General features: G+C 38.8%; 1 protein-coding gene across 3 annotated transcripts in view; it reads left to right on the top strand.

Moving 5' to 3' along the window:
- SORL1 (sortilin related receptor 1) overlaps nt 1–26,640 on the top strand; it is a 153,128-nt gene that overhangs the window by 71,072 nt on the left and 55,416 nt on the right. For 2 of the 3 annotated variants that reach the window (XM_011383581.2, XM_011383583.2), the window contains exons 13-21: nt 328–506; nt 1,991–2,177; nt 6,264–6,392; nt 6,903–6,988; nt 10,327–10,499; nt 11,540–11,671; nt 13,667–13,758; nt 14,975–15,221; nt 16,095–16,233. In XM_011383581.2, the coding sequence (XP_011381883.1) occupies nt 328–506; nt 1,991–2,177; nt 6,264–6,392; nt 6,903–6,988; nt 10,327–10,499; nt 11,540–11,671; nt 13,667–13,758; nt 14,975–15,221; nt 16,095–16,233 (1,364 nt within the window). The remainder of the gene's footprint in view (nt 1–327; nt 507–1,990; nt 2,178–6,263; nt 6,393–6,902; nt 6,989–10,326; nt 10,500–11,539; nt 11,672–13,666; nt 13,759–14,974; nt 15,222–16,094; nt 16,234–26,640) is intronic. The other variant, XM_011383582.2, reaches the window with a different exon arrangement.

Here is a 26,640-nt window from a genome sequence, read left to right as displayed (position 1 = left end):
TCCCCTTCTCTCTTTTAGCGTCATTTAGAAACTTATTCTCTATTTTCATTCAGTGTATAATCTATTTCCATCATTTTTCTTTTTTATGTTCAAATTTTCCTAAATTTGGCCAATTGGAGTCCATTGAGGTAGCTCCTATGTCCTTTTGTGTTGACTCTATTAGTCTCTGAGCACTTCTTTTCTTTCTGGCACAACCTTAAACTTTCCGTAAGGATAAGCCATTTCTCCAAGGAGTCCTGGTTCCTATTATTGGGAGTGTTATCTGGAAACCAAGCCCTTGCTGGAGAGACTTTAACTGCAAGGATCTTTTCACTTGCATTTGGGCAGATACAGTACCAATGAAGGGGAGACCTGGAAAACATTCATCTTCTCCGAGAAGCCAGTATTTGTGTATGGGCTCCTTACAGAACCTGGTGAGAAGAGCACTGTCTTCACCATCTTTGGCTCCAGCAAAGAGACTGTCCACAGCTGGCTGATCCTCCAAGTCAATGCCACGGATGCCCTGGGTAAGCTGCTGCCTCCTTAGCTCTTTTCATCGAAATATTTATTGACCAGGGCATCAGCTTAGATACTTTGTACTCAGAAAAGTTTATGATCTGTTTAAGGAGATGGGCATATATAGAGTAAGTGAGTGAGAAATATATAGGCTGTTACTCGGGCGATTCTTAATAGGATCATGTGTTATTTTTTTGTATTCTCATTTCCTTATGCAGTCATTGACACATAGTAGGTTTAGGAATATGTGTGTTAAACATGTGAATGAATGAATAGATGAATGAATGAAAGACATTCTTCTAAATTAGCAGTTGTAGTTTGATAAATTCAGCCAGTAACTACTATGTGAAAGGCAGTGTGTCAAATGGGTCTGGGTCCTCTCAGAGCTGTTTAGGATCTCGTCATGATCTGCTAGTCTGGGCACAAAATATGTAAGTAACCAAGGAGAAATAAACACCTTCCTTCCCTGCCCCGCTTACCTTTCCTTTTTCTCTGCCTGGAATGCACCCTGTGTTACCCATTCAATTTCCACTAATCGAAATCCTTTTCATGTTTCAGCATCCAGTGTGTTTGGCTGCTAATATTACAACCAGGAGACTCCTCCCCTCTTCTCTGTGTCCGGATTATAAGTGTACTCATCTGCCTTGAATTATAAATTTGTATCTGTTCTGTATGTGTGTCATCTCTGATTAACTAGATTATAAGGTCCTTGGAAATAAGAACCTGTCCTCTGTACACTTGTTTTACATGAACTGCACAGCCTGATAGCCTTTCAGGCAGTAAGAATTTAATAAGTACTTGCTAATTCGAATGGCATTGAGTTGACAGTTGTTCATCATTTTCAGGCAACATTTAATCTGATTGAAGATATGTATATATAAAAAAGACATAAAGTACTAATATTGACATAGGTTTACTTTGAAATTCCCGTAGACACCACTCTATTTAAATTTGGGGTGCATATGGGTAGATGGAGTGATCATCCAAGTTGTCTTACCATTTCTCATCCTTCCGTGAAGACCCTGCACTTTCTGTGCATTGACAGAAAATTCTCTGTTGCTCTCAGGCCATACTACTGGATGTTCCCACACTACCCCAGAAAGCAGGTGGGGGAACTGTACTCCTGAATGATACCATCTATCAAAGATTCAGCATTTCCCTAACTCCCTAGCAGATAAACACCTCTAGGCACCTATTTCTAAAAGGAACTACGGAATGTGCTAAAATATATCAGAAGTTTAGATAGTGCCAAAGGTGGCTTGCTTCTTCTCAGCTTTCTCAGATAAACATCTGTATTTCAGGGGGTATCATTTTCATTTGTGTGGGTGTCACTCGGCCTCAAAGCAAGCTGATTGGAGGCTTGGGACAGCTCTAGAGGCGTGTGTGCTTGCCAGGCAACAACAGGATCGTGGGAAGTGGGTGACTGGGATGATGGGAAGGAAGGACAGGAAACCCTACATGGGCCTGCCTCTAATGCTGCATTTCCTTTCCTCAGGGGTTCCCTGCACAGACAATGACTACAAGCTGTGGTCACCATCTGATGAGCGGGGCAACGAGTGTTTGCTAGGACACAAGACTGTTTTTAAGCGGAGGACCCCTCATGCAACGTGCTTTAATGGAGAAGACTTTGACAGGCCAGTGGTCGTGTCCAACTGCTCCTGCACCCGAGAGGACTATGAATGGTTGGTTCTTCATCAATGCCTAGGGATTTAGTTGTGTTTTATTCTCAGCAGCGTGGGAAACAGGCTAGGATATGGTCCATTCCCCTGAGGAAAGGAAGGGAACCATAGGGAACAAATATTTAAGTACCTTTTATGTGCCAGGAATTGTTCTAGGTACTTTTTATGTAGGTTATTCCATTTAGTCCCTATAGCTGTGTGGTGCGGTAGAGGCGTTATTACCTGGCAAGCTGTGGTAATCCATTCAGGAATAGATGGCTCTGGGGTTTGTTTCAATGGGGCAACCCAAACAAGGAACATGCTGAACTTCCATTGTAGGTAATTCCTTTTCTTAGAAGCTCCCTTTTAAAGGGAATTTATTTCTTTATGTGAAATGAGGGAATGTTACCGTGAGTGTGTGTGTGTGTGTGTGTGTGTGTGTGTGTGTGTGTAGATATCTATCTATCTATCTATCTATCTATCTATCTATCTATCTATCTATCATCTATCTATCTATATTCATTAGTCCTTGAGCGAGGTAGCCAAGGCACTGCTGAGAATGCTAAAAGCAGAATAAACGACATGCTCACAAATAATTGTAAAAGGATATGGAAAGCTGCAAGTACCTTGGAGGATGTACTTTTATTGTGAATATTGAAAGGAAGAAGGAGACTTGTGATTTGTTCTTGGGGAATTGGGAAGTTTTTGGTAGAAGCACTGTTTGAGATGGGCCTTAAGGAAGCATCTGGATATGTGGACAGGAGCATTTTGAGAAGATGTAGCAGCAGTGTGAAGGCATGGAGGCAGAGAAATAGTTGGCTGTTTAGTTTGAATGCCTTGTTGGGTATATGAGGTGGGGTCAATGAGTGGAAATGAGGCTGAAAAGAGAGAATCCAAAAGGGGTAGAGACCTAAGGTTATGGACCGTATTCTGTAAGCAGAAGGGAATCTTTGAAGGCTCCTGAGGAGAGTTGAAAATCAGAACAGAGCTTAGCTTTAGGAAGCAGTAGAGCACAGAGGTCCTCAGAGGTCCTAGGCAGTCTCTCAAGTCTGTAACCCAGCACAAAATCATCCCAGATTAGGCAGGGCTGTTAGTAGAGCATGGGTATTGAACATAAACACATAATTCATTTTTCAGTAGTTGCTGAGGTATAAAGAAACTAAAGTTTGCTTTGAGAAGCACACTTTTCTTGACTAAAGCCAGAAACCTCTGATGTGTTCTAGTCCAGAGTTTGGAACAAGGCCATATAGTAAATGTTTCAGACTTTGCAGGCCATATTGTCTCTGATGTAGCCACTCAACTCTGCCTGTAGTAGCGTGAAAATAGTCATGGGTGAACAGACATGACTGTGATTCTATAAAGTTTTATTCGCTAAAACAGCTAATAAGATTTGGTTAACTCCTGTCCTAGACAGACCAATGTTTCTCAAACTTGAATATACATACGAATGACTTGGGATCTTGTTAAAATGCAAATTCGGACTCAGTAGTTCTGAGAATCTGAAGTTCTGCTGATCCTGATGCTGCTTATCTGCAAACCCATCCTTTGAACAGCAGCCTTTGGACAGTACAAGACGTGGCAATGCTCATGCCCTTTGAAAGCTGTGTACTCCTAAGATAACAGCATAGACGCTTCCATGGCGAATTCATAGAGCTGTGTGATGTTTCCAGTGATGTCAATCCAATGCCTCTTTGCTGCCTTCTGCTCTCCATTAGATACCCTGAAATTGTAATTCTAATCTGAGAGCGTTGCTGGCCCAAGGTAGTACCCCTGACTCTAGAGGCCCTAACCATGCAAAAGGTTATGATGCCCAATCTCTTCCTTCTTTTATCCCCATTAAGTACTTTAAAATAAAACAAAATCAAAAACATATATATTAAAAAAAATGGAAACCTAACAAATCTTTGATTTTTTTCCTGATGACCACTATTATGTCCTTTCTCTAAAATCTGCCTGACAACAACAACAAAAACCAGGAACCATGGGCTAGTGTGCCTTCTTGGTAAACTGGCTTGGCTCTCATTGGCCCACCATGCCAACCCCACTGACCTGTAGAAACCTGGTGGTTGCTAAGTTTTTATTATATACCATGAAAACTACCTTCCTTGCCCCTCATGGCATGGGCTTCAGGCCAAATGAGAGTGTGGGGGTGATGACCCATGAAAATGATGTATTGATTTCAGGTCATCTTATTACTGTTCATCTGTTTGCTGTAGGTGCTAGAAAAGAGCCAACCTGACTATGTCACTCTTGGAAATGTTTGGCATTGAACTATGGTAGTGAGAAGGGAAATGGTCCAGAAATGGACAACAGGAGAGGAAATGAGAACGAGTGAGCTTGTAGGATCTGTTCATTATTTCAACTCCTGAGTGATGACTACATTCAAAAGTCAGGTTACTTCTGATAGTCCCTTCAAACCTCTCTGGGAAGCTCAGCCATTGGCCCATATGTTCCCTGGTTTCAGGGGTAGGTTCTTTTACATCTTTATATATATATATAGATGTATCTCTCTCTCTCTCTCTCTCTCTCTCTCTCTCTCTATATAGATAGATAGATAGATAGATAGATAGATAGATAGATAGATAGATAGAGAGAGAGAGATAGATGTATAGATAGATATAGATAGATAGATAGATCTATCTATCTATCTATATCTATCTATACATCTATATATATATAAATAAATATATATATTTCAAAATATATATATATTTCAAAGTGTATGTGTGTGTGTGTGTGTGTATATATGTATGTATGTGTGTGTGTATATATATATATATATAGTTGACTCTTTTACATCTCCATGTTTCCCCACACTGCCAAGAAGTGTGGCTTTCAAATTCTTGACTTGCAACCCCTAGTACACAGTGCATTTTCTGGTATGACCCTGTACCTACACATACTTATATATGTAGACACATACATGCATGTAATTAAAACAAAAGTTTTATGAGATAACATTTACTTTTAAGTGTGACAAATTTTGCAATCTTCTGTTTTTGGGGGAAGGCGGGGCAGGAAGCTGGTTTTAACCTTCTAAAGTGCTTTTACTGCCTTCTATGTTATTGCTTACAGCTTGAAGAAACCTGCCTAAGAAGGGTGCTCTGCCATTGGAGGAAAATAAGCAATTAGCTAATGTTCCACTTAGTCCCCCAAAAGATTTAAAGCAGCCATCCAGTAAAAATTACCTAATATAAGGAATAAGACCTCTTTGATACAGTAATAAAACCCTTTTGAATAATTTTCTACAAAGTGCTAAATATAGATATGACACAATATAAACACAAACCTCTTTGCCCTATACTTGTTAATACTTTTCATAGTAGATGTTTCAGTAAATATTTGTTGAACCAAAAAGAGTAAATGAAGCCTTTCAGGTGGAAAATACCTTTGAATTGCAAAATTCTAGTTTGGGCAGGGCCTTGGGAAGTATACAGCACAGCTCATCCTAGAGCTGTTCAGTGCATCCGAGGGAAGTCATGTGGTTAAGGGCAGAGCCGAGAGTAGGCCGGGGCCCCCTGCTTGCTACTCGGCCCCTTGAGCTGGGTGATTTGGCAGAGATGTGGCCCCCAAAATGCAGAAGGTCTCGTGGATCAAACCACTGTGTCCCAAAGTGCAGGATGAGGCACCCAAGGTGATTTTAAGTAGTACGTGGACATGGTCTTAAATAACGTTAGTAAAAGAAAACAAAACCTTGTTAAGTAAAAGTACTGTTCTTTTAAATTTCTTTTAATTATTCTAATCATGTTAAGAAGAAAGTCTCACTAGGTGTTAGTAATTCTTTAACATTTGCTAATCCCTTTTAACAAAGAGAGGGCAGGCCCAGCGTCTTTGGATAGGGAACTGGATCTAGCAAGAAAATGAATATTATTTTTTTTTGCATGACTTATATTGTTTTTGTTTATGTCATATGATAGTGGTTTGTAATTATGGTTCTGATATCAAGTTTCTTTTGGAAATGTATTAGTGCAGAAAAGTGAGTAGTCTTTAAGAGGTACATTAACTTATAATACAGGTGGCAGGCAGTATGGCAGAAGTCACAAGGGTTGGTACTGAAATGCCCGAAGTGTGTAAACCAGTGGCCTTAACAAACCCTGATTGCCTTTTCAGTGACTTCGGCTTCAAGATGAGTGAAGATTTGTCACTAGAGGTTTGTGTTCCCGATCCAGAGTTTTTTGGGAAATCATACTCCCCTCCTGTGCCTTGTCCAGTGGGTTCTACTTACAGGAGAACAAGAGGGTACGTCTCACAAAGGTTGCCATGTCAGGGACACTGTGGAGGGGTGGAGATCTGCCCTTGATATGAGAGAGCATAGTGGACCACCTAGGTATCTTTCATACTCCAAATGCTAGATTTCTAAGTTAGCAAATTTCAAGTAGTTTGGGCATTGACATTTGCAAATTCTTCTGCCCTCAGTGAGAAAAAAAAAATGCAAGTCTGTAAGTTTCTTTACAACTCTAGTTGTATCTTAAGTCACAAATTTTAGTAAGGATATATCTTCATAGGAGTTTTTTGAAGAGATATATATAAAACTATTGCCTAGGACAGCACTCCAAATTGTCTGGGTTGCCTAATCTAATTGCAAACAGAACCGATTCAGAATGATTACACATCCTTCTTCCTATTCTATGGAGAAGTGAATAGATGAACTTCATTGTCCTTGGATAGGAAATATATTCCCAGTTACAAAGCCTTTGTGACTGTTCTGTGGTGTTTCTGACCTCTTGCTCTTGGGGTGGGGGATGACAGCTATCGGAAGATTTCTGGGGACACTTGTAGTGGAGGAGATGTTGAAGCACGACTGGAAGGAGAACTGGTCCCCTGTCCCTTGGCAGGTAAGAGGTGATTTCTTTCCTTTGACTTCTTGAGCCATCATTGAAGCATAATTATGATCTCACCCAGATTCAGCCTTGTGGCTCTTCTAACTTAGCGGAGAAAAAGAGTAGAAGTTACAAGCATCACAGAGCTCTCTAAACTTGGGATCCAAACTAAATTTATTTATAGACTTATGACATTATAGGAATGGAGAATGTTTTTTGAAAGAAATCTCCTTTGTTCATTGAAAAATGTTTATTTGGCATCTGTTGTATTCTAGGCATGGGGAAATGAGGGATGCCCATAGGCCTTTTGTGTGTACCTTGATCTGTTTGTCATAGCCGAATATAGAGACTTGTGGATTTTTGAGAAGTAGCTAATTGGTCTATCTTAATTTTTGTAAAAATAATTATAAACAATATTTTAACAGAATTTTATACATTTTAATGTACTTTTCCATGTGTCGTCATTTTAATTCTTATGACTACCCAGTGAGACAGATATCATTAGCTCCATTTTTTTTTAATATGAGGAAGCATGATCAAAGGAGAGGGTTAAATGACTTATTTAAGGTCACATCTGGTAAGTAACAAAGCTAAAATTCAGATTCTAAGCCCATGCTCACCTAGACATCAGCCAAGTGGCAAATAAATGTCATTCCCATTATCTTAGATGATCATTATGCATACTAATTAAGAAAAACTTTTTTGGAGTACATGCACACGCTATAAGATATAGTGTGTTCTAAGTATGTTTTAAGTTGATTTAGTGGTGATGGCACATGTTGAGGTATTTTGAAATACACACATGAAATTTTGATCTCTTAACAAAGAGTTAATCTCTTAGCATCTTTTTGTTTTCTTCACTCTGTTTCTAGTTCTTATTCATGTAGAGGTTCCTTATTCCCTCTGAGCCCTTCATCCTGCTCATACCTCTTGGTGAAGGGAAATGATTGGGGCTGACTTCCATCAGCAGTGGTGTTGTCTAATGGAACAGCTACAAATGCCAAATGAATCATGAGAGAAGCATGTCATCCTCTGCAGGCAGGGCAGAGTGGCTCTCTCTTTTGCTCACTGCTCACCAGCTTGCCCTGTATTTTTCATGCTAAGCTCATTAGTCCCTTAATTTAATCTTCCATCATAACCAGAGTAATTAGCATACCCACTGTGGAGACTTAAAAAGAACATGACTTCAGCATATTCTCACAAATGAGCAGATAATATTCAAATATCCCCTTCACAAGAGCTGTTATTGATGAGGGCTTGGGTTAGTAGGGTTTGAATGATTGTTCTTAAGGGGCTGTAGTACATACTTTTATAATAAATATTTCTGAAGATAATTTAGCAAGGGACAAAACAGTTTATTTAAAGTTGTTTAAACTGATAAGAAAGCTATTTTGATAAAGGAGAGGATAGAACAGGGAATGAAGTGGAAACAAATCTCATTTGTAGTATAAGCCACCTTCTAAATATTATATTAAAAAAAAATGGAACTAAAGGCAGGGATGTACCAAAGAAGGAAAAGATGGTTTCATAAGACCAGTGGGAACCATAACATCTTTGCAAAGATGAGATAATCTGGGCATCTGAAAGGATTTTAATTGAAATGAAGTAAGTATTTTTTTTCTTTTATGAATGCTGTAGTAACATAGATTTCTATGCTGTGCTCATGTATGGCTGGAATTGACCAAGGAATTCTCTTCCTTTTCTAAGTTAAGTATTGCACATGGAAATGTTTCATGTTCCTTTGTACCTAATCCTAAAGCAAGTATTTCTGGACTCAGACTCTACTGTGAAGGCATTTGTTGGTCAGAAGAAGAAAAAAACCAAAGCAACAAAATGAGGTTTATAGATATTAGAGAGAGATAGGGAGTGAAAGACTTGCTGCTGTGAATGTGTTCTCCATGATTCTATGTGGCAGCTTTGGCAAGAGTCCTTGATTTCAATGTCATTTACAAGCTGGACAGTTTCATCTTGACTGCCCCCTTAACTGGGAATTATAGTGGAAAGGTTTTCTTGAAATCGAAAGGAGAGATTAATTATCATGAGGTAGCTTAAATACTTTTGAACTGAAGTGTGAGACCAAAGGAAAAGAAGGTAAACTTTATTAAAAGTTGTAGGTAGATTTATATTTTTGTGCATTATCTATATTGAAGCCTTTATAAAGCAGGTGTCTAGTACATGTTAACTCAGTGAATAAATGGAATTAGAAAGGGAGGGAAAATAAAACCAAAACAGCAGTAACTATGTGGACATTCAGCAAAGGAACTCAGATTTATTTGCATTTGGTCTCATGTGCAATGTATTGGGTGCTTTCAGCATGGGTTCCCATATGTTGCTCATCTCCATTCTCTTGGAAGAATCTTAGTGTTTTCCAAGCTGTTCTCTAAATGGAAGAGAGAGCACTAGTTTTTCCAGTTACTTGTTATCTGTCATTAAGTAAGTCTCTTTAGGAACTCTGGGCTTCTATTTCTACAACTTAAAAATGGCAATATTAGTATTTACATAATAAGAGACAGCATTGTATAGTGTTTAAAATATAAACTTTGGATCCAGACTGCTGGGTTCGAGTCTTGGCTCTGCCACTTAGTAGTTGTGTAACCTTGAGTGAGTTACTTAACCTCTTTGATCTCAATTTTTTCATTTCTAAAATTGTGTTATAGTAGCTCTCCCATTATACAGTTGTTAATGTGGATTAAACAGTGTCTGTTACATAGTATGTGCGTTGTGTAAGTGTTATGTAGGAATAGGATTTTTGTGAAAATTATGTTGGAAAACATTTTGTAAGTAGTCAAGAACAAATGTATTATTGTTTTAAAAATGTAATAGATTGGTATAATTGGCATATGCCATTGTGAACAATATTGAACAGGTGAACAAACAGATTAGAAAACTTAACTACAAGTCTACAGATTAGAAAATTTAGCTACAAGTCTTCTAGTTCACAAAATTATGTGCCATGTGATACAGGCACATGATGAGGACAACATACTGACTGGTGTCATTATTTTGTCAAGTGTGATTAGTGATTTTTAGGCTGAGCTCATAAGTTTGGATGTTGGAGCATGCCTACTGGGGGAATTTAGATTAAAAACAAACCAAAAAAATAATAAATAATACACTTTGCAGATGAGGAAACTTGTTTAAGATTCACACGAGTTTAAGTAACATGCCCAAGGCAGAAATGTTTTTCTGTTACACACCTTCTAAGCCTGGATTCCTGTGCTCTTTCACTTGATCTACGCCATGTGCCAGTGGCTCTGAGGTTTGTGTGTGAGGGAAAAAATGGGTCAGACATGCTGGGATCTCTTCAGCGTCGTCTAGATTCACTCTCCCTATTGTTTTGTGTGTCTGTGCAGAGGAGAACGAATTCATCCTATATGCTATGCGGAAGTCCATCCACCGCTATGACCTAGCCTCAGGAGCCACTGAGCAGTTGCCTCTCATTGGGTTGCGGGCAGCAGTGGCCCTAGACTTTGACTATGAGCACAACTGCTTGTATTGGTCTGACCTGGCCTTGGATATCATCCAGGTGAGTCAGCCCTTGGTCTGGTCCTGAGCGCTGTGACTTGCAATGACCCAAGAAAGCAAGTATAAGAAATTTTAAGCCAAAAATCATCTCAGGGCTGACTGATAAAACGTTTCAGTTTTCTACTTTAGTTATTTTCTTTCCTTGTAGGACGGACAAAGACACTCCCAAATCTGTGGTCTTACTTATAAGTGAGGTCTCACTTTTCCCTCTGGGAAGATTTTAAGACTAGGAATATGGGATTATTAGTCACTCCCAATCATACCACCTGCCCCGCAGCGTCCTTCTTCCTAAGCTATAATATAGTCACACTTGACTTACCCATAGTTTATGTAATGATCCACTTCAGCTATTCTGCGCACAGTCAAGAACCAGGAAGTGAGCTGTAAAGATCCCCTCACAGTCCAGATAGATAGCCGTACATTTAAACCCATGCACTTTAAAGGAGAGCTATTTGATCTTTAATCCTTTTAGAAAAGCAATTCCAATAAGTTTTATCCGGACTTCCAACCCAACAGAGATTTTACAGTGCTTGGGTATTTGAGGGGGTGGGGATAGGAGACAGTGGTGACTGCTGAGTGTAGCTGTCCCAACAATAGCTTCTGATGGCTAAGAGCCTCTCAAGGGAGGGAGACTGTAAAAAGCAGACATAAGAGTTTAAAAATAATACCAATCTGGTTTCATTTATTTTAAAAGGAAAACAGACTCATGTATCTCAGTTATCTCTGCCTTGTTATTGTGATACAGCACGGTTCATTGGCCAGTGTTCATCATGATAATGCAGAGTAATACAGATGATTAAGTTCTGTTTAGTTATTCTGCTTCAAACAGGAAGCCATGATACATTTTAGAAATGCTTTTATTAAAAACTGGCTTCATTCATCTAGAAAGTTTACTAATGTTAAAAAAAAAAAAAAAAAAACCCAAAGCATCTCATCCGTTGCCAGTCAAGTCAGTTGAATAAAGGGTTACCATCCATGGGACTGATTTGGCAGGAGGTCATTTGAGCATTTTACAACATTTCTTCTTTTTTCTGTCTTCAGCGCCTCTGTTTGAATGGGAGTACAGGGCAAGAGGTGATCATCAGTTCTGGCCTGGAAACAGTAGAAGCCTTGGCCTTTGAACCTCTCAGCCAGTTACTTTACTGGGTGGATGCTGGCTTTAAAAAGATTGAGGTATGTGTGTTCCCCTGCTGTCCTTAGTTAAGTGGGTAGGGGGAGCAACTGGGCTTTAAGCCAGATTTGACACAGACGTAGGAATTAGTGTGTCACATTACTCTGGAATTTTTCAGAGAATTCCAGAGAGTGGACCAGCTGAACCTCTGGAGAAGGAAGAAAAGCAGGATAGTCTCATTATTACTCACTGCTGTGAAAGTCCTATAGGAGAACCAGAATTCATCAAACAGATTTCATTAAGATACCTGAAAGTTTATATTTTGGCTAGAAGAAACAGTAGTAACAATGATAATAATAATTCATTGTCATTGTTAAAATGCTATAACATCAATATTCTAATATTATTATAGTCTATTAGAGTAATAATAATATCACAATCATCATTACCATTATTATTAATGATGATGATGAGCACTTAGTATGTGCCAAGCCCTATTGGAACTACTTTGTAGGAAATATTTGATTTACTTCTCACAATAACCCTGTAAAGTAAGTATTCCTATTTTCTTCACTTCATCTATCTGCAGTTTAGCTGCCAAGACAACATGAGGGTAAGAAATGGCCTCTAAACCACCAAAATCATTGTTTCCAGGAATATAGGTACACCCAACTCCTGAAAGTTACTGCTGAGGCCCTGGGGCACTGCCTCAGCACCTCTTTATATTGATTCTCTGTGGAAGTATGGCCTGCGGGTAAAGTAGAAAACACAGTAGAAACTGGGAGACCCAGAAAGCCACAAACTTGAAAGATAGGCCTGGGTTCAGTCTTTATTCTGGTAGGTAAGTGACTCAAGTTTCAATTTCTATATCTATAAGGTGAAGATTCATTCATCCATTCACTGAGTCATTTAACAAGTGCTTTTTGAGTACAAGACATGTGCCAGGTGTGGCTTTAGGTTGTGATGATACAGCAGTAGACAAGGTATACAGGTTCTGATACAGAGTAGATTTTAGTGGAGAAGCAAAATAATGAAAAAATAAGTCGATCAGTTCTGTTGGTGGTAAGTGCTGCAAAAAACATCAAAGGGCGTGTGATCATGTGATTGGGCAGTGGGACAGCATTAGAAAAGGTGGGTAGAGGAGGCACCTTGAGGATGTGACATCTGAGTTGAGCCCTGACTGAGGAGAGGAGGATCATTAGAGTGTTCGCCTCATAGGGTAGCTGAGAGAAAGGAATGAAAAGATGCACAGTACCTGGCACATACTTAGTACTGTATTGTTGGTATTGTTATTAGTACTTCTTCCCTTTCTTTAATTGTGTGTGGCCTGTCTCTGCTGGTTATTAGAAGGATGCAGGCAAAGCTTAAGTATTCACACTCTCATAGGCTTGATGGGAGACCAGTGTACAACTCAAACACTGCTTGTGCACAATGGTTTCAGGTGAGTCAATGATGAGAGCTAGAGATGCCCATTGACCAGAAGAGTTAGCAGAGAACGAAGGCCTGGAGATGAGTTTTGAAAGAAAGATAGGATTTGATTAGAGAGTAGAGGACAGTGCCAAGAGGGGATATGGCAAGAATAGACAGGAGTATGTCAGGCTTAGAGAACCGTGAGAAGACCAGTGTTGCTGAAATCATGGGAGCTGAAATGGAGACTCTTAATTGCAAGGCTCTGACATTGAGAATTTGTTCTGTGGAGAGTGTTGAGCCATTGTTGATTGGGGCATGGGGTAACGTAGGCAGGTAAAATAAGTAAACACATTTGAGTACTTTGTGCAGATCATCACCATGTTCTGGGAATAGGGGCACAGGCGGTGCTTGCTCCTCAGTCAGTCCCTGTGAGAATTGTCACATGAGTCAGAGGAGGGAACAACTCATTTTGACTGGAGTTAGGGGCAGATTTTCCAGATCAGTCTGTAGAGGAGGTGGCCATAGACAGACATGTCCATAGACAGGAGCTGCTGAGCAGAAGACTTGGCAATGTGGGCCTTTTAAGGAGCTCAGATCCATGTTGGCCTTTTTGCTTCCTCTCTTTTTTTTTTTTTTTTTTTAATCAGGTAGCTCATCCTGATGGTGACTTCCGACTCACCATCGTCAATTCCTCTGTGCTTGATCGGCCCAGAGCTCTGGTCCTCATGCCGCAGGAGGGGTAAGTGCGGCCCCGGTGGAAGTCAGTGTGTGTCAAATGCTGTAGCAAACAGATTCTCACGGAAATGGAAACTGCTGAACAAAAACTCTGTTTCTCATTATTCTGATTGAAATAATCTATTAACAGAGTTTTGAAACCATAGTCTTGGTCAGGTAACTTTTCATTAGCAAACATCAGAATCTCTTTAGGCATCCAGATGTCTCACATCTGGCGGGGGTTTCTCTAACAAAAGGTAATAATAAAAATCTCTATGTACTCATAATAGGGCCTGGTTAGATATTGTGAGGATTCTTTATCTTGAATTTCACACGTGGTATAGACATTTAATCCATTTCATCTATTCTCTGCACTCCAGCATGTATAGGTTTCCTTAATAGCAATTTGTATGCATTTGGAGAGTGCAGAGGTGCTTTTTATTACTTTATTAACTTAAAGAAACATAACTAAAAGGGAAATTCTGGAGTAGCCTTTCTATCCTTCCTTGTAGCATTTATGATTGAGGATTAGATCTATGTTTTAAAAGAAAACCCTGAAATTAATATATGTACTTGATTAAAAATATTAAAAGGGAACAGAAGTATATGAAATGAACAATATTTGTTTCCTCTTTTCTCACTCTTAATTCTTTACACTTCCTAGGGGTTCATAGTTTCTTATGTCTCATTCAGAATTTTTTTTAATCCATGTACAAGCATGTATCCTTAAAACACTCAGAGACAAACATATGTACACATTTGTGTCAAATAGAATAATAGGATATTTACTATTCTGCACTTACTGAAAAATTTAATGTGTTGAAGATAGTTTCATGTGAGCACATATATATTTTAGGCTTCCTAATAGTCTTTTGTATGTACCATAACATATCACTTTTTCTATAGGTTAACATGTGTGTGTATACATATATAAATGTTATTTAAAAGTATATACATATATATATTTTTCCTAGTATGAACACTCTTTGCTGTGATGACCATATTTATACCTTGTCTTTGCATAACTTGATTGTATCAGTAGATTAATTCCAGTAAAGGAATTTTTGGGCCAAGGAATTAAGTGGTTTAAGTGGTTTAAGTATTACAATTACATACTGTAATAATAATGCTGAAATAACCAGCCTGGGTTTTCTGGAGGGGCTTCTCACCTCCTTGGAGTAGCATTTGAGCTCCCATTTCCTAGTCCTGACACACTGTGTGTTCTTTCTGGTTTTGACCAGGGTGATGTTCTGGACTGACTGGGGAGACCTGAAGCCTGGTATTTATCGTAGCAATATGGATGGTTCTGCTGTCCATCGCCTTGTGTCCGAGGATGTGAAATGGCCCAATGGCATCTCCGTGGATGACCAGTGGGTCTACTGGACAGATGCCTACCTGGACTGCATTGAGCGTATCACTTTTAGCGGCCAGCGGCGCTCGATTATCCTGGACAACCTCCCACATCCCTACGCCATTGCTGTCTTTAAGGTAGGGACTCATTTGTTCCCAGTATAGGGTCTGTTAGAGTAAGTGAAGAGCAACTGAAGTGAAGAACCTACTATCTCTGGGTTTTTGCAGAGATGCTTGTCTAACTTCCAGAAAACCAACTCATTTCTGAATTTGACATAGTTTCTTTCAACCCAAAGAAGGGATGCCAGACAGAGGTGCCAGGGTTCCAGGATGCTCACTGGTCACATTTCAAAAGGTTAAAGGTTGAAGTTACTTCACACAAAATTCCCAGCTTGCCTTTCAGTGTCGGTGGTATTGTTTTGACTCCGTGGCTCTGTCTCTTGTGAAGTTTGCTCACTTTTTTCTGTAATGCACTACCTGCGTTGCCTGTCACTTCTGTTTTGACTCTACAGACCCCAACCATTTTGGCACCAGGGACCAGTGCTCCTATTAGAATCTAATGCCTGATGAGCTGTGGTGGAGCTGAGGCAGTGATGCCACCACTGGGGAGAGGCTGCAAAAACAGATGAAGCTTCACTCGCTCGACTGCCACTCACCTCCTATTGTGTGGCCTGGTTCCTAACAGACCATGGCCCGGAGATTTGGAACCCCTGCTCTAGGGAACAAAAGATTCTTCCCAACATTGGGAAGCAAATTTCTGACTGAAGGGTTGGGCTTGTGGTCAAACTTGAATGCTTATCATATAGTTTCTTTTGGGCAGTTCCTTTAGTGTAGATACTTGGTAGGTTTGATAAAATCACTGAGTCATGGATTTAAGTATAATCTTGATTTGGCCCATCATTTAGCCAGTGCTTGCTAGGTGTCCACTACAAGATGGAGCTCTATTTTTTACTGAGGGTCCCGAATAAAGGACTGAAGAGTTGGACTAAAGAGCAAAGGTTTTCCTTTCAGAATGAAATCTACTGGGATGACTGGTCACAGCTTAGCATATTCCGAGCTTCCAAATACAGTGGGTCTCAGATGGCAATTCTGGCAAGCCAGCTCACAGGGCTGATGGACATGAAGATATTCTACAAGGGGAAGACAACCGGTAAGGCAATGTCTCCCCCTTAATCTCTATCGAGTTGATCTCTAGAAAGGGGCTGGGTGTGGGCAATCTCTGCTCAAGCAGGATTTGGCAGCCTGCATCTTTGTTGTCACGACAACACAAACGTTATTTAATTTCTTCCTAATGATATCTTAATTTCTTTTCTAATGATATACAAACAGCTGGAAGGCAGCGTGTTTTTGCCTGCCTAGAGTGTTGGTGATTGGTAGATAATTACACCCTCCTCCTGTTTTTGTCCCCTTACTGATTGGCGGTGTGGCTTCTGTTGCAGCTGGAGAATCCCAGCACGTGCTTAACCCCCGTTTGGCACCCTTACTGGGGTGCGTACCAATGCTGTGCTGGGTACACAGGCAGTTGCAGCTTTCTGACAGGAGTCTTGTCTTGATCTTGGTTGCCAAGATGGCCTATTGCTCATTGAGCACCTACCTTCACTGTAATACTAGGTATAGTTATATGATGACTTAATTTGTCTTCACAATTAAACTCTAAAACCCATAAAGAAGATTGTGTTTTGTTTTGTTTTGTTTTTCCTCAATGATTTTACCAGTGTCTATCACTTATTAGGTACTCAGTTTATATTTGTTGAAAGAAGGAGGGATGAAAAGGGAGGGGAAGAGTTGCTGGTGGGTGTAGATGGTAGCTGTCTTAAAGATGATTGGCTGAGGCTTCAAGATCTACTACAAGGCTTTGACCCACTGGAGCCTGAGACTATTTGGTCCTGGAGTCTGAGACTATTCAATGGAAAGCCTTCTTCCTTACTTGACTACCTTTTGACTTTATCTCCCAACCATACTATTGATCCTACAGGAGAGAGCAGAGTACTCCAAGAACAATAGTCCTTTTAAGAAGTGCTGCCTTTATCTCAGCAGAATTAAATCGCATCCTGGGTCTGCTGATTCTCCTTTATTGACAGACTGCTAGGTTTCCTGTTTTGAACTAGAATGTTGGCATTGTTTTGTGTGTTTTGGCTGGCACTGTGCTAAGAGAAAATTGACAAGGGGAATTAATATGAGAGTATAGATGTTATTGTCATCCTTTGGGGACCAGTGAAGATAGCATGAGAACACCTTTAGAAAGCTATAAAGTATCCTTGAACTGTAAGTTAGTATTGTTATGTTTTCATAACTGACTTATGAGGTTGGCAGGGCTGATATTAGGATCTATGGATTATAGATTAGGGAATGAAATCTCAGATATGATTTTGCTTTCCCAAATGTCCCTCACTAGTTTAGGAACTGGGCTTTTGTTCCATTTCTGCCACTAAAAGGAGAAGTCATATTCTTTCTTAGAGGAGGTGCCTGTTTTAAAATAGGGAGGGTAAAGGAATCATGCTTCTCAGCTCCAGTAACTGAAATGTTGGGGTTTTTCCACCCCTACTGATCCACCATGCTAGTAAGCTAAGGAAATTGTCACCATTACTCTAAGTTACCACCCAGTCCAGAAGAGTGGGTCATGGTTTTGACAGGTGCTTGTAAGCATGTGTTTGATGAGCACACTGCAGCTCCTGAAACACCATGTTCAGATGAATCAGTGACCCCTGGGCTCCCCACTCCCCAGTCTTGGCTGGTCACTTTATCCCAGCTGATGTACAGTCATACTGTTACCCGAGAGTTTCTCTGCCTATTTAAAATGAAGGAGACTCTGAGGCATGAAGGAAAAATCACAGCCTGTCTCCTGCTTCCAGGAGACCTCCTACCACAGACATAGGGCCGGGAAGCCAGTTTGTAATCTCTTAGGCCAGTTTAGGTTAAATCTAAGCTTTTACAGTGGCATCTGGCTGCCAGCACTGCTTGTATAAGCAAGTGTCTCTTGACCTTGAACTTGTTTGCTCTATCCTGCCTGCTTTTATGAACACTGAGGAAGTATTGCAGATTCATGCTGCATACTGGCAACCCTTGGAGCTGGTCAGTCTGTTATTTTTGTTGTCTGCTCCTAACACATGTAAGACTTGCTACTAGTATAAAATAATAATGATAATAACTACATTTATTAAGGGATTGCTATGTCATAAGCACTACACTAATATGCTTTGTGGGCTTGTATAACCTCAGTTAATCTTCCCCAAATCCATGTGTACGATTAATATTTCCATTTTATAGATGAGAACATGAATATCAGGCTCAGTAACTTTTCTACATCACACATTTAGTACGAATTTGGACCATGGCCTGATTGACTTCAAAGCCTGAGTTCAATAAAGCCATCAACTCTGCTCCCTCTGTCATCTGTTGTTGAAATGCAGTGCCCTAGTATACCACAGTGATGTGATTTATTTATTTATTTATTTATTTATTTATTCATTCATTCATTTTTATTTTTCATTTGGCTTTTTATTTTATTTTTTATTTCTCATTTGGCTTTTTATATTTTTAAATTTTTAAAATGCCAGTTTATTTATTTTTTTCATACTATATATACATATGTTTTTTAACATTTTATTTTTTTATTTTCCTCCACTTTCCTCCCCCCTCCCTTCTGATAACCACTAGTCCATTGTCCATGTCATGAGTCTCTGTTTGTTTATCTTATTCATTTGTTGCTTTTAGGTTTATATTTCACATATGTGATATCATGTGATTTTCAGCCTTTTCTGTCTGACTTATTTCGCTTAGTATGATTCTTTCAAGGTCCATCCATGTTGTTGCAAATGGCAGTATTTCATCTCTTCTTATGGCTGAGTAATATTCCATTGTATACATGTATCATAGCTTCTTTATCCAATCATCTATCGTAGGGCACTTCGGTCGCTTCCATGTCCTGGCCACTGTGAATAATGCTGCTATGAACATCGGTGTGCAAATATCTTTTCAAATATGACTTTTCAAGCCTTTGGGGTAAATACCCAGTAGAGTGATTGCTGGATCATATGGTAGGTCAATTCTTAGTTTTTTGAGGAACCTCCCTACAGCTTTCCATAGTGGCTGTACCAATTTACAGTCCCACCAGCAGTGTGTGAGGGTTCCTATTTCTCCACATCCTCTCCAACATGTGTTATTACTTCAACTGTTGATTATAGCCATTCTAACAGGTGTGAGATGGTATCTCATTGTGGTTTTGATTTGCATTTCCCTAATAGCTAGCGATGTTGAGCATTTTTTCATATATTTCTTGGCCATTTGTATTTCCTCTAGGGAGAAGTGTCTGTTCAGGTCCTCTGCCCATTTTTTGCTTGGATTGTTTGTTTTGTTGTTGTTGTTATTAAGTCGTATGAGTTCTTTGTATATTTTGAATATTAGGCCCTTATCGGAGGTGTTGCTTGCAATTGTATTTTCCCATTCTGATGGTTGTCTCTTTACCTTGTTGACGATTTCTTTTGCTGAGCAGAAGCTTTTTAGTGTGATGTAGTTCCATTCATTTAATTTGCTCTTATTTCCCTTGCCTTTGAGGTCAAATTCATAAAATCTTCTTTAAGTCCAAGTTCCCTGAGTTTCATTCCTATGTTTTCTTCTATGCATTTTATTGTTTCAGGTCTTATGTTCAGGTCCTTAATCCATTTTGATTTAATTTTGGTGTGTGGTGATAGACAACAGTCTAGTTTCATTCTTTTGCAGGTGGCTTTCCAGTTTTCCCAGCACCACTTATTGAAGAGGCTTTCCTTTCTCCACTGTATATTGTGGGTATTTTTGTTGAAAATTATTTGCCCATATAAATATGGGTTTACTTCTGGACTCTTGATTCTGTTTCACTTGTCCGTGTGTCTGTTTTGCTGCCAATACCATGCCATTTTGATTACTGTCGCTTTGTAGTATAATTTGAAGTCAGGCAGAGTAATACCTCTAGCCTCATTCTTTTTTTTCAGAATGGCTTTGGCAATTCGGGGTCTTTTGTGCTTCCATACAAATCTGATGATTTTTTGTTCTATTTCTTTAAAAAATGCCAATGAGTTTTTTATGGAGATTGCATTAAATCTATAATGCTTTAGGTAATAAGGTCATTTTAACTATGTTGATTCTTCCAATCCAAGAACACAGAATATCTTTCCATTTCTTTGTTTCTTCTTCTATTTCTTTTAATAGGATCTTGTAGTTTTCATTATATAGGTCCTTCACATGTTTCGTTAGATTTATTGCTAGGTATTTTATTCCTTTTGTTGCAATTGCAAAAGGAATTGTATTTTCCACTTCTTTTTCTGACAATTCGTTATTAGCTTATAAGAATGCTATGGATTTTTTAAAGTCGATTGGTATCCAGTGAATTTACTATATTTGCTTATTGTTTCTAGTAGTATTTTTGTAGAGTCTTTAGGGTTTTCTGTATAGAGAATCATGTCATCTGCAAATAGTGACAGTTTGACTTCTTCATTTCCTATTTGGATGCCTTTTATATCTTTCTCTTGCCTGATTGCACTTGCTAGGACTTCCAGTGATATATTGAATAAGAGTGGTAATAGTGGACAGCCTTGCCTTGTTCCTGATCTTAGAGGGAAGGTTTTTAGTTTTTCACCATTAAGTATGATGTTGGCTGAGGGCTTGTCATATATGGCCTTTATTATGTTAAGGTACTTTCCTTCTATACTGACTCTGTTAAGTGTTTTGATTGTAAATGAGTGCTGTATCTTGTCGAAGGCTTTTTCTGCATCTATTGATATGATCATATAATTCTTCTTTTTTAATTTGTTTATATGGCATATCACATTAATCAATTTGTGTATGTTGAACCATCCCTATGCCCCTGGGATGAAGCCCGCTTGATCGTGGTGTATAATCTTTTTAATATGTTGCTGTATTCAGTTCCCTAGTATCTTATTTGGAATTTTGCATCTGTTTATGAGAGTATTGGTTTGTAGTTTTTTGTTTTTTTTTTTTTAATGTTATCTTTACCAGGTTTTGGTATCAAGGTAATATTGGCCTCATAAAATGAGTTGGGAAGTATTGCCTCCTCTTTGATTTTTTGGAAGAGTTTGAGGAGAATAGGTATTAAATCTTTAAATGTTTGGTAGAATTCACTGGTGAAGCCATCTGGTCCTGGACTTTTACTTTCCGGTAGATTTTTGATGATTGTTTCTATCTTATTTTTTTTGTTTTCAATTTCATTTATTTCTGCTCTAATTTTGATGATTTCTTTCCTTCTGCTGTCTTTAGGCTTCATTTGTTCTTTCTTTTCTAGTTTTCTAAGATGAACAGTTAGGTTGTTTATTTGGGCTTGTTCTTATTTTTGAATGTAGGCCTGTAATGATATGAACTTTCCTCTTATGACTGTTTTTGTCATGTCCCAGAAGTTTCGATATGTTGTACTATCATTATCATTCGTTTCTATGTATCTCTTGATCTCCTTTTTTATTTCTTCTCTGACCCAGTTATTTTTCAGTAGTATGTTGTTTAATCTTCATTTATTTGTGGTTATTTTCACTTTCTTTTTACAGTTGATCTCTAGTTTCAAGGCATTATGATCAGAGAATATGGTTGGTATGGTTTTGACTCTCTTATATTTCTTGAGGCTATGTCTGTGTCCCAGAATGTGGTCAATCCTTGAGAATGATCCATGTTCACTAGAGAAGAATGTATAAGCAGCTGTTTTGGAATGCAAGGCTCTATAAATGTCAATTATGTACAGTTGCACTCATGTGTCATTTAAAGATGTTATTTGTATATTGATTTCTGTTCAGATGGTCTCTCCATATCCGTCAGTGGAGTATTTAGGTTCCCTGCTACGATTGTGTGTTGATCTGTTTCTCCTTTTAGTTCTGTTAGTAATTGCTTTACATATTTCTGGACTCCCTGATTAGGAGCATAGATATTAATAAGTGTTATGTTTTCTTGGTGCATGATTCCTTTATCATTATGAAGTGTCCCTCAGTATCTTTCTTTACCTTTTTGATTTTGAAGTCTGTTTCATCTGATATTAGCACTGCTATTTCTGCTTTTCTCTGAATGCCATTTGCTTGAAATATCATTTCCACTCTTTTACTTTGAGTCTATATTTGTCTTTGGAGCTGAGATGTGTCTCCTGGAGGCAGCATATCATTGGGTTTTGTTTTTTGATCCAATCTGCAACTCTGTGCCTTTTTATTGTTGAGTTCAGTCCATTTACATTGAGGGTGATTATTAAAATATGAGGTCTTCTTATAGCCATTTTATCTTTTGATTTCTGGTAGCTGGGTGTTTCCATTGCTTCTTTGTCCTTGTGTTTCTGTTTTGTTTATTTTGGTTGGCTTTTGTGGGTTTTCCCTCTGGTTCTTCTTGTTTTATATTACATACTACGGTTCTAAATCTTTGTCTTGTGGTTACCATTACGAATATGAAAAAGATAGCTGTATATATACAATTGTCCTTTTTCTTATGAATGTGCCTTATCTCCTTTCCCCTTTGCGAATTTGGATCTCTGAATCCTCCCCTTTTCAGTCCTTGTTGTCTCAATTTGTCCCTATCTATGATGAACGTTCATTACTATCTTGCTATAGCAAATATCCTTATTTTAAGCTTATAATGCCCTATTCGTAGTAAGGGTTGCACTCCTCTGCTTTTATCAGCCTGCTAGTCACCTTACTCCTAATTATGCATTTTTTTTTTTTTGTCATTTTGTTTTAGGTGAGCTGACCTCTTTCAGAATTTCCTGCTGCAGTGCAAGCTTTGTAGTAGAGAATGCCCTCAATTTTTGTATGTCTGGAAAGGTCTTTATTTCTTCTTCATTTCAAAAGGAGAGCTTAGCTGGATACAGTATTCTTGGCTGGTAGTTCCTTTCATTTAATAGTTTGAATATTTGATTCCACTCCTTTCTGACTTGTTAGGTTTGTGCTAAGAAGTCCTACTATAACTTAATGGGTTTTCCTTTATCAGTTACCATTTTCTTTTCCCTGGCTCCTCTGAGAATTTTATCTTTGTCATAGATTTTTGATAATTTTAATACCATGTGTCTTGGTGAAGGCCTTTTTCGGTGTGATAATTGGGTGTTCTATTGACTTCTTGAATTCCGAGCTCCAGTTCTTTCCTTAGCTTTGGGAAATTTTCATCAACTCTTTGTGTAAAAATGCTTTATAATCCCCGTTCCTTTTCCTCACCTTCGATAATGCCCATTATTCTTATGTTTCCTCTCCTGATGATATCAGCTAGTTTTTGAATTTCTCTTTCATTATTTTTCATTCTTTGGTTTTTCTCTTCTTCCTTCTGATTTATTTCTAGATTTCTGTCTTCAGTATCATTAATCCTTTCCTCCATTTGATCAACTCTAATTCCCAAGGTTGCTATTTCATTTTTCAGCTCTTGCAGTGTGCTCTTTATCTCTAGAAGGTCTATTTAGCTCTTTTTTGAGGGTTTCAATCTCCTTGCTAAAGAACTCATTCTGCTCATCTAGTTGTTTTTTCAATTTCTGAAATTATTGATATGGTTCGTTTCAGATCTCACTGAGTTTTTTCAGAAGTACCATCCTGAATCTCTGTCATTTAAGCCGCATATTTCTATGTCTGTAAGCTTATTTTCTGTAGATTTTTCTCTTTCTTTCTGAGCTGCCTTGTCAACTTGTTTTTTCATGGTGTTTAATGGACTATTTCTCTGCCTGGGCATTAACAGAAGTGTGTTCTGCTTTTTCTTCTTCTTCTTTTTTTTTCCTTAGATTTATTTTGTAATGGTCTCTAACCCATTGCAAATGAGGTATTTTTCTTTTGGTTTCCAGTAGGTAGCGTCTAAGCCTCTTAGATGTCTGCCTTATATAAAGTGTTAATAATTGTTTTTTTTCTTATAGATATTTAATCATGCTTGCTACCCCCAATCTCAGTTCCTGTCAGTTTAGTTAGCATTTGCTCAGATTCCCCTGGGGCACTGCAGCGTTCCGTCTTGGTCGGTATGGAGGAAGGGCCCTCTGAGTTGGGGGTCGGAGGCTGCGACTCAGCCTCAGTTTTGCAACTGCTATTGGTAAAAATCAACTGTTGTTTCTCTGACGTTCCCGCTTTTCTGCCGTTCCTCTTTCTCTGCCCTCTACCCTGATGACTGGGCACTGCCATCGGCCGCATGGAGTTCACAGCACTCTCAGGCAGGGCTGTTCAGGGAACTCGCCACACCTTCTCTCCTCCTCCTCCTCCTTCAGGGATCTCCCAGTTCACCGCCCAGCACCCGGAGTTCTGAACTGTGGTAGCTCTTACGTGCTAATCACATGCTCAGATGTGCTGGTGTGCAGTTTGGGTGTTTTTTCTTGAGTTTTAGGTGTTCAGCTTCTTGTTGTTTCAAGAGGAGAGATCTGGGAATATCTCTCACGCCACCATGTTTAATCCTATCTCACAGTGATTTAGAAGTACTAGATTTTGATTGGTTCTTGTTTATGATGAAACTTGTTCACTTGGAATATTTGTCAATTTGGGATATTTGTTAATAAATAGTTGCATTTCTTGTCTTTATACCTGGCTGATTTTTACATAGTATTACAGGGATGTATTCTTCATAAAGAGTGTTTTCTTTTTTTTCTTTAAACGGCTTATTTTGCAAGGCTCTTGATGTATTCAATTGATGCTGCAATGGGTTAAAATATTTTGAAGCTCTTGGCATTCTCTTTCAGAGCCTACAGTAAGCACATGCTTTTAAAAATCTATAACGAAGGTGAATATGTATTATCTGGGGAGGATTTGGTTTGGATAATTGTCAAGCGTATAGATAACTAAACAAGATGATAGCATTTTTGGCTCCTAAACTAGTTCTGGAGGAATTTTCTAAAGAGGATGTATGAAAGTGTTCTGAATATGCCTAGTGAAAACATCATGGGGCTAAGTATTGTTTTTGTAAGGGAACATTTTTGGAGATGAAGGTTGCCATTTGTTCACTCTTCACATTGGGATGATATTCTTTTTATTGCCCATCCTGCCCACACAATGCTGTGGTGTACTGTATAAGGGTGTATTGGCCATGTTCTGGGGAAACTGCTGAAATTTCCATCCACACTGTCCCAGGGTTTCTCAGGTACAGCACTCCTGTTTTCTGTACTGTGGCTTTGTCCCAACCCATCACTCCTACCCAGCCTACCTCTTGGGGTTAGTGACTTGGTCAGCTTGGTTTGAGGTTTGCCCTAGATACTGCTCCTCAGATTTCGTACATCTCTGTTTAGCCCAGTCTCCTGAAATACTGCGCCCCATTTTGGGTTCTGTGCTTTTGGCTCTTGATTCTTTGGGTAGGAACATCTGCTCTGCATGTGAAAATGTTAGTCACATTATTTTATAGATACAACCTATGTGAAAATATCCTGTCATTGAGTATTTTTCAAATATTCTATCATTCAGTTTCTTGGAACATTGAATAGTATGTCATCCTTTGAATACAAAGAATGTGTTCCAGATCCTGGTGGAGCTGTTTTTCATTAGTGGCAGCGATGGACTCCCTCCTATAGCCTATGGCACATGTACTTTAGATAAAGGATCAGTCTCAGCCCATGGAACAGGTCAGGCCAAACTGATTTTTGGCATTTCCATTATACTCAGCCTGCTACTCTGCTGTGGTAATTTGCACCTTTGGGGTTATCAAGTTACTTTGGAAAACCTTTTGAATGTTTCATCATATGATTTCTCTCAGTGGCTGTATAGATTTTATCAACATCTTGTACTCTTTGGTCCTTAGTATCAAAATGACATGTTACTATATGATTGCAATTTTTAATTTTGTATGTAATGCCAGTTAAACATTGATAAGGTGCCCACACATCCAAAGCTAATGAGTGTATTGTCACCTACATCAATACTGATTGTCATCAATGAATGGGGCTCTCTGTCTGTGAGATGGCACTGCTGAGGAATCATTGTCAGTTGAATTTTGTCAAAGGATTCATGTTTATTTTTCCCAATTTTGATGATGGGTGGTCACATGCAAAAAGAAAAACACTTTTCATGATCTGTGTGGCTTTTATATTGCTCAATAGTTATATCATGTTTTCAGCTAGTACAAAATGGTTTATGTATCCTCTCCTCTCCTTCCCAGAAAGACATGTGAGAGAGGAAAACATCTTTTCCATCATTGTTCATCCACAAAGGTTCTCTCTCAAGAGTAAAATGAAGGAGTTTATGAATTTTATTTCGTACTCTCTTTGGAAAGCCAGACAGAGAAAAGGTTGGAAATAGTGGGATAGATCAACATTAACCAGTCCTTGTGTGGATTTATAGCATGACATACAGTACCTAATGAGTACCAGGTTGGTTCCTCAGTTAGCTTAGCAGCTACATTCTGGTACAAAGGAATTTAGAAGAGGAGACCTGGATTTTTGTCTGGGCCCTGTTGTTACTCAGGTATATATTCTAAAAAGGGCTTTTAGATCCTAAAAAATGAAAACCCACTCAAGCTAACTAAAGAAAAAGTGCTGTTGAAAGAATAAAGGGAGATAGTAAGGAACCTAGTAATAGGAGGTATAGATGAGTTTTATGGGGATTAGAGCTGGGAATGGCAAAGCCATCCTCCTCTCCCTCTCCCCTCAGGTCCCTAG

The sequence above is a fragment of the Pteropus vampyrus genome, unplaced genomic scaffold (assembly GCF_000151845.1).
Source record: "Pteropus vampyrus isolate Shadow unplaced genomic scaffold, Pvam_2.0 Scaffold528, whole genome shotgun sequence".
Classification (NCBI taxonomy): Eukaryota; Metazoa; Chordata; class Mammalia; order Chiroptera; family Pteropodidae; genus Pteropus; species Pteropus vampyrus.
Note: the sequence above shows the minus strand (reverse complement) of the source record. Positions and strands in the feature narration are given on the sequence as shown.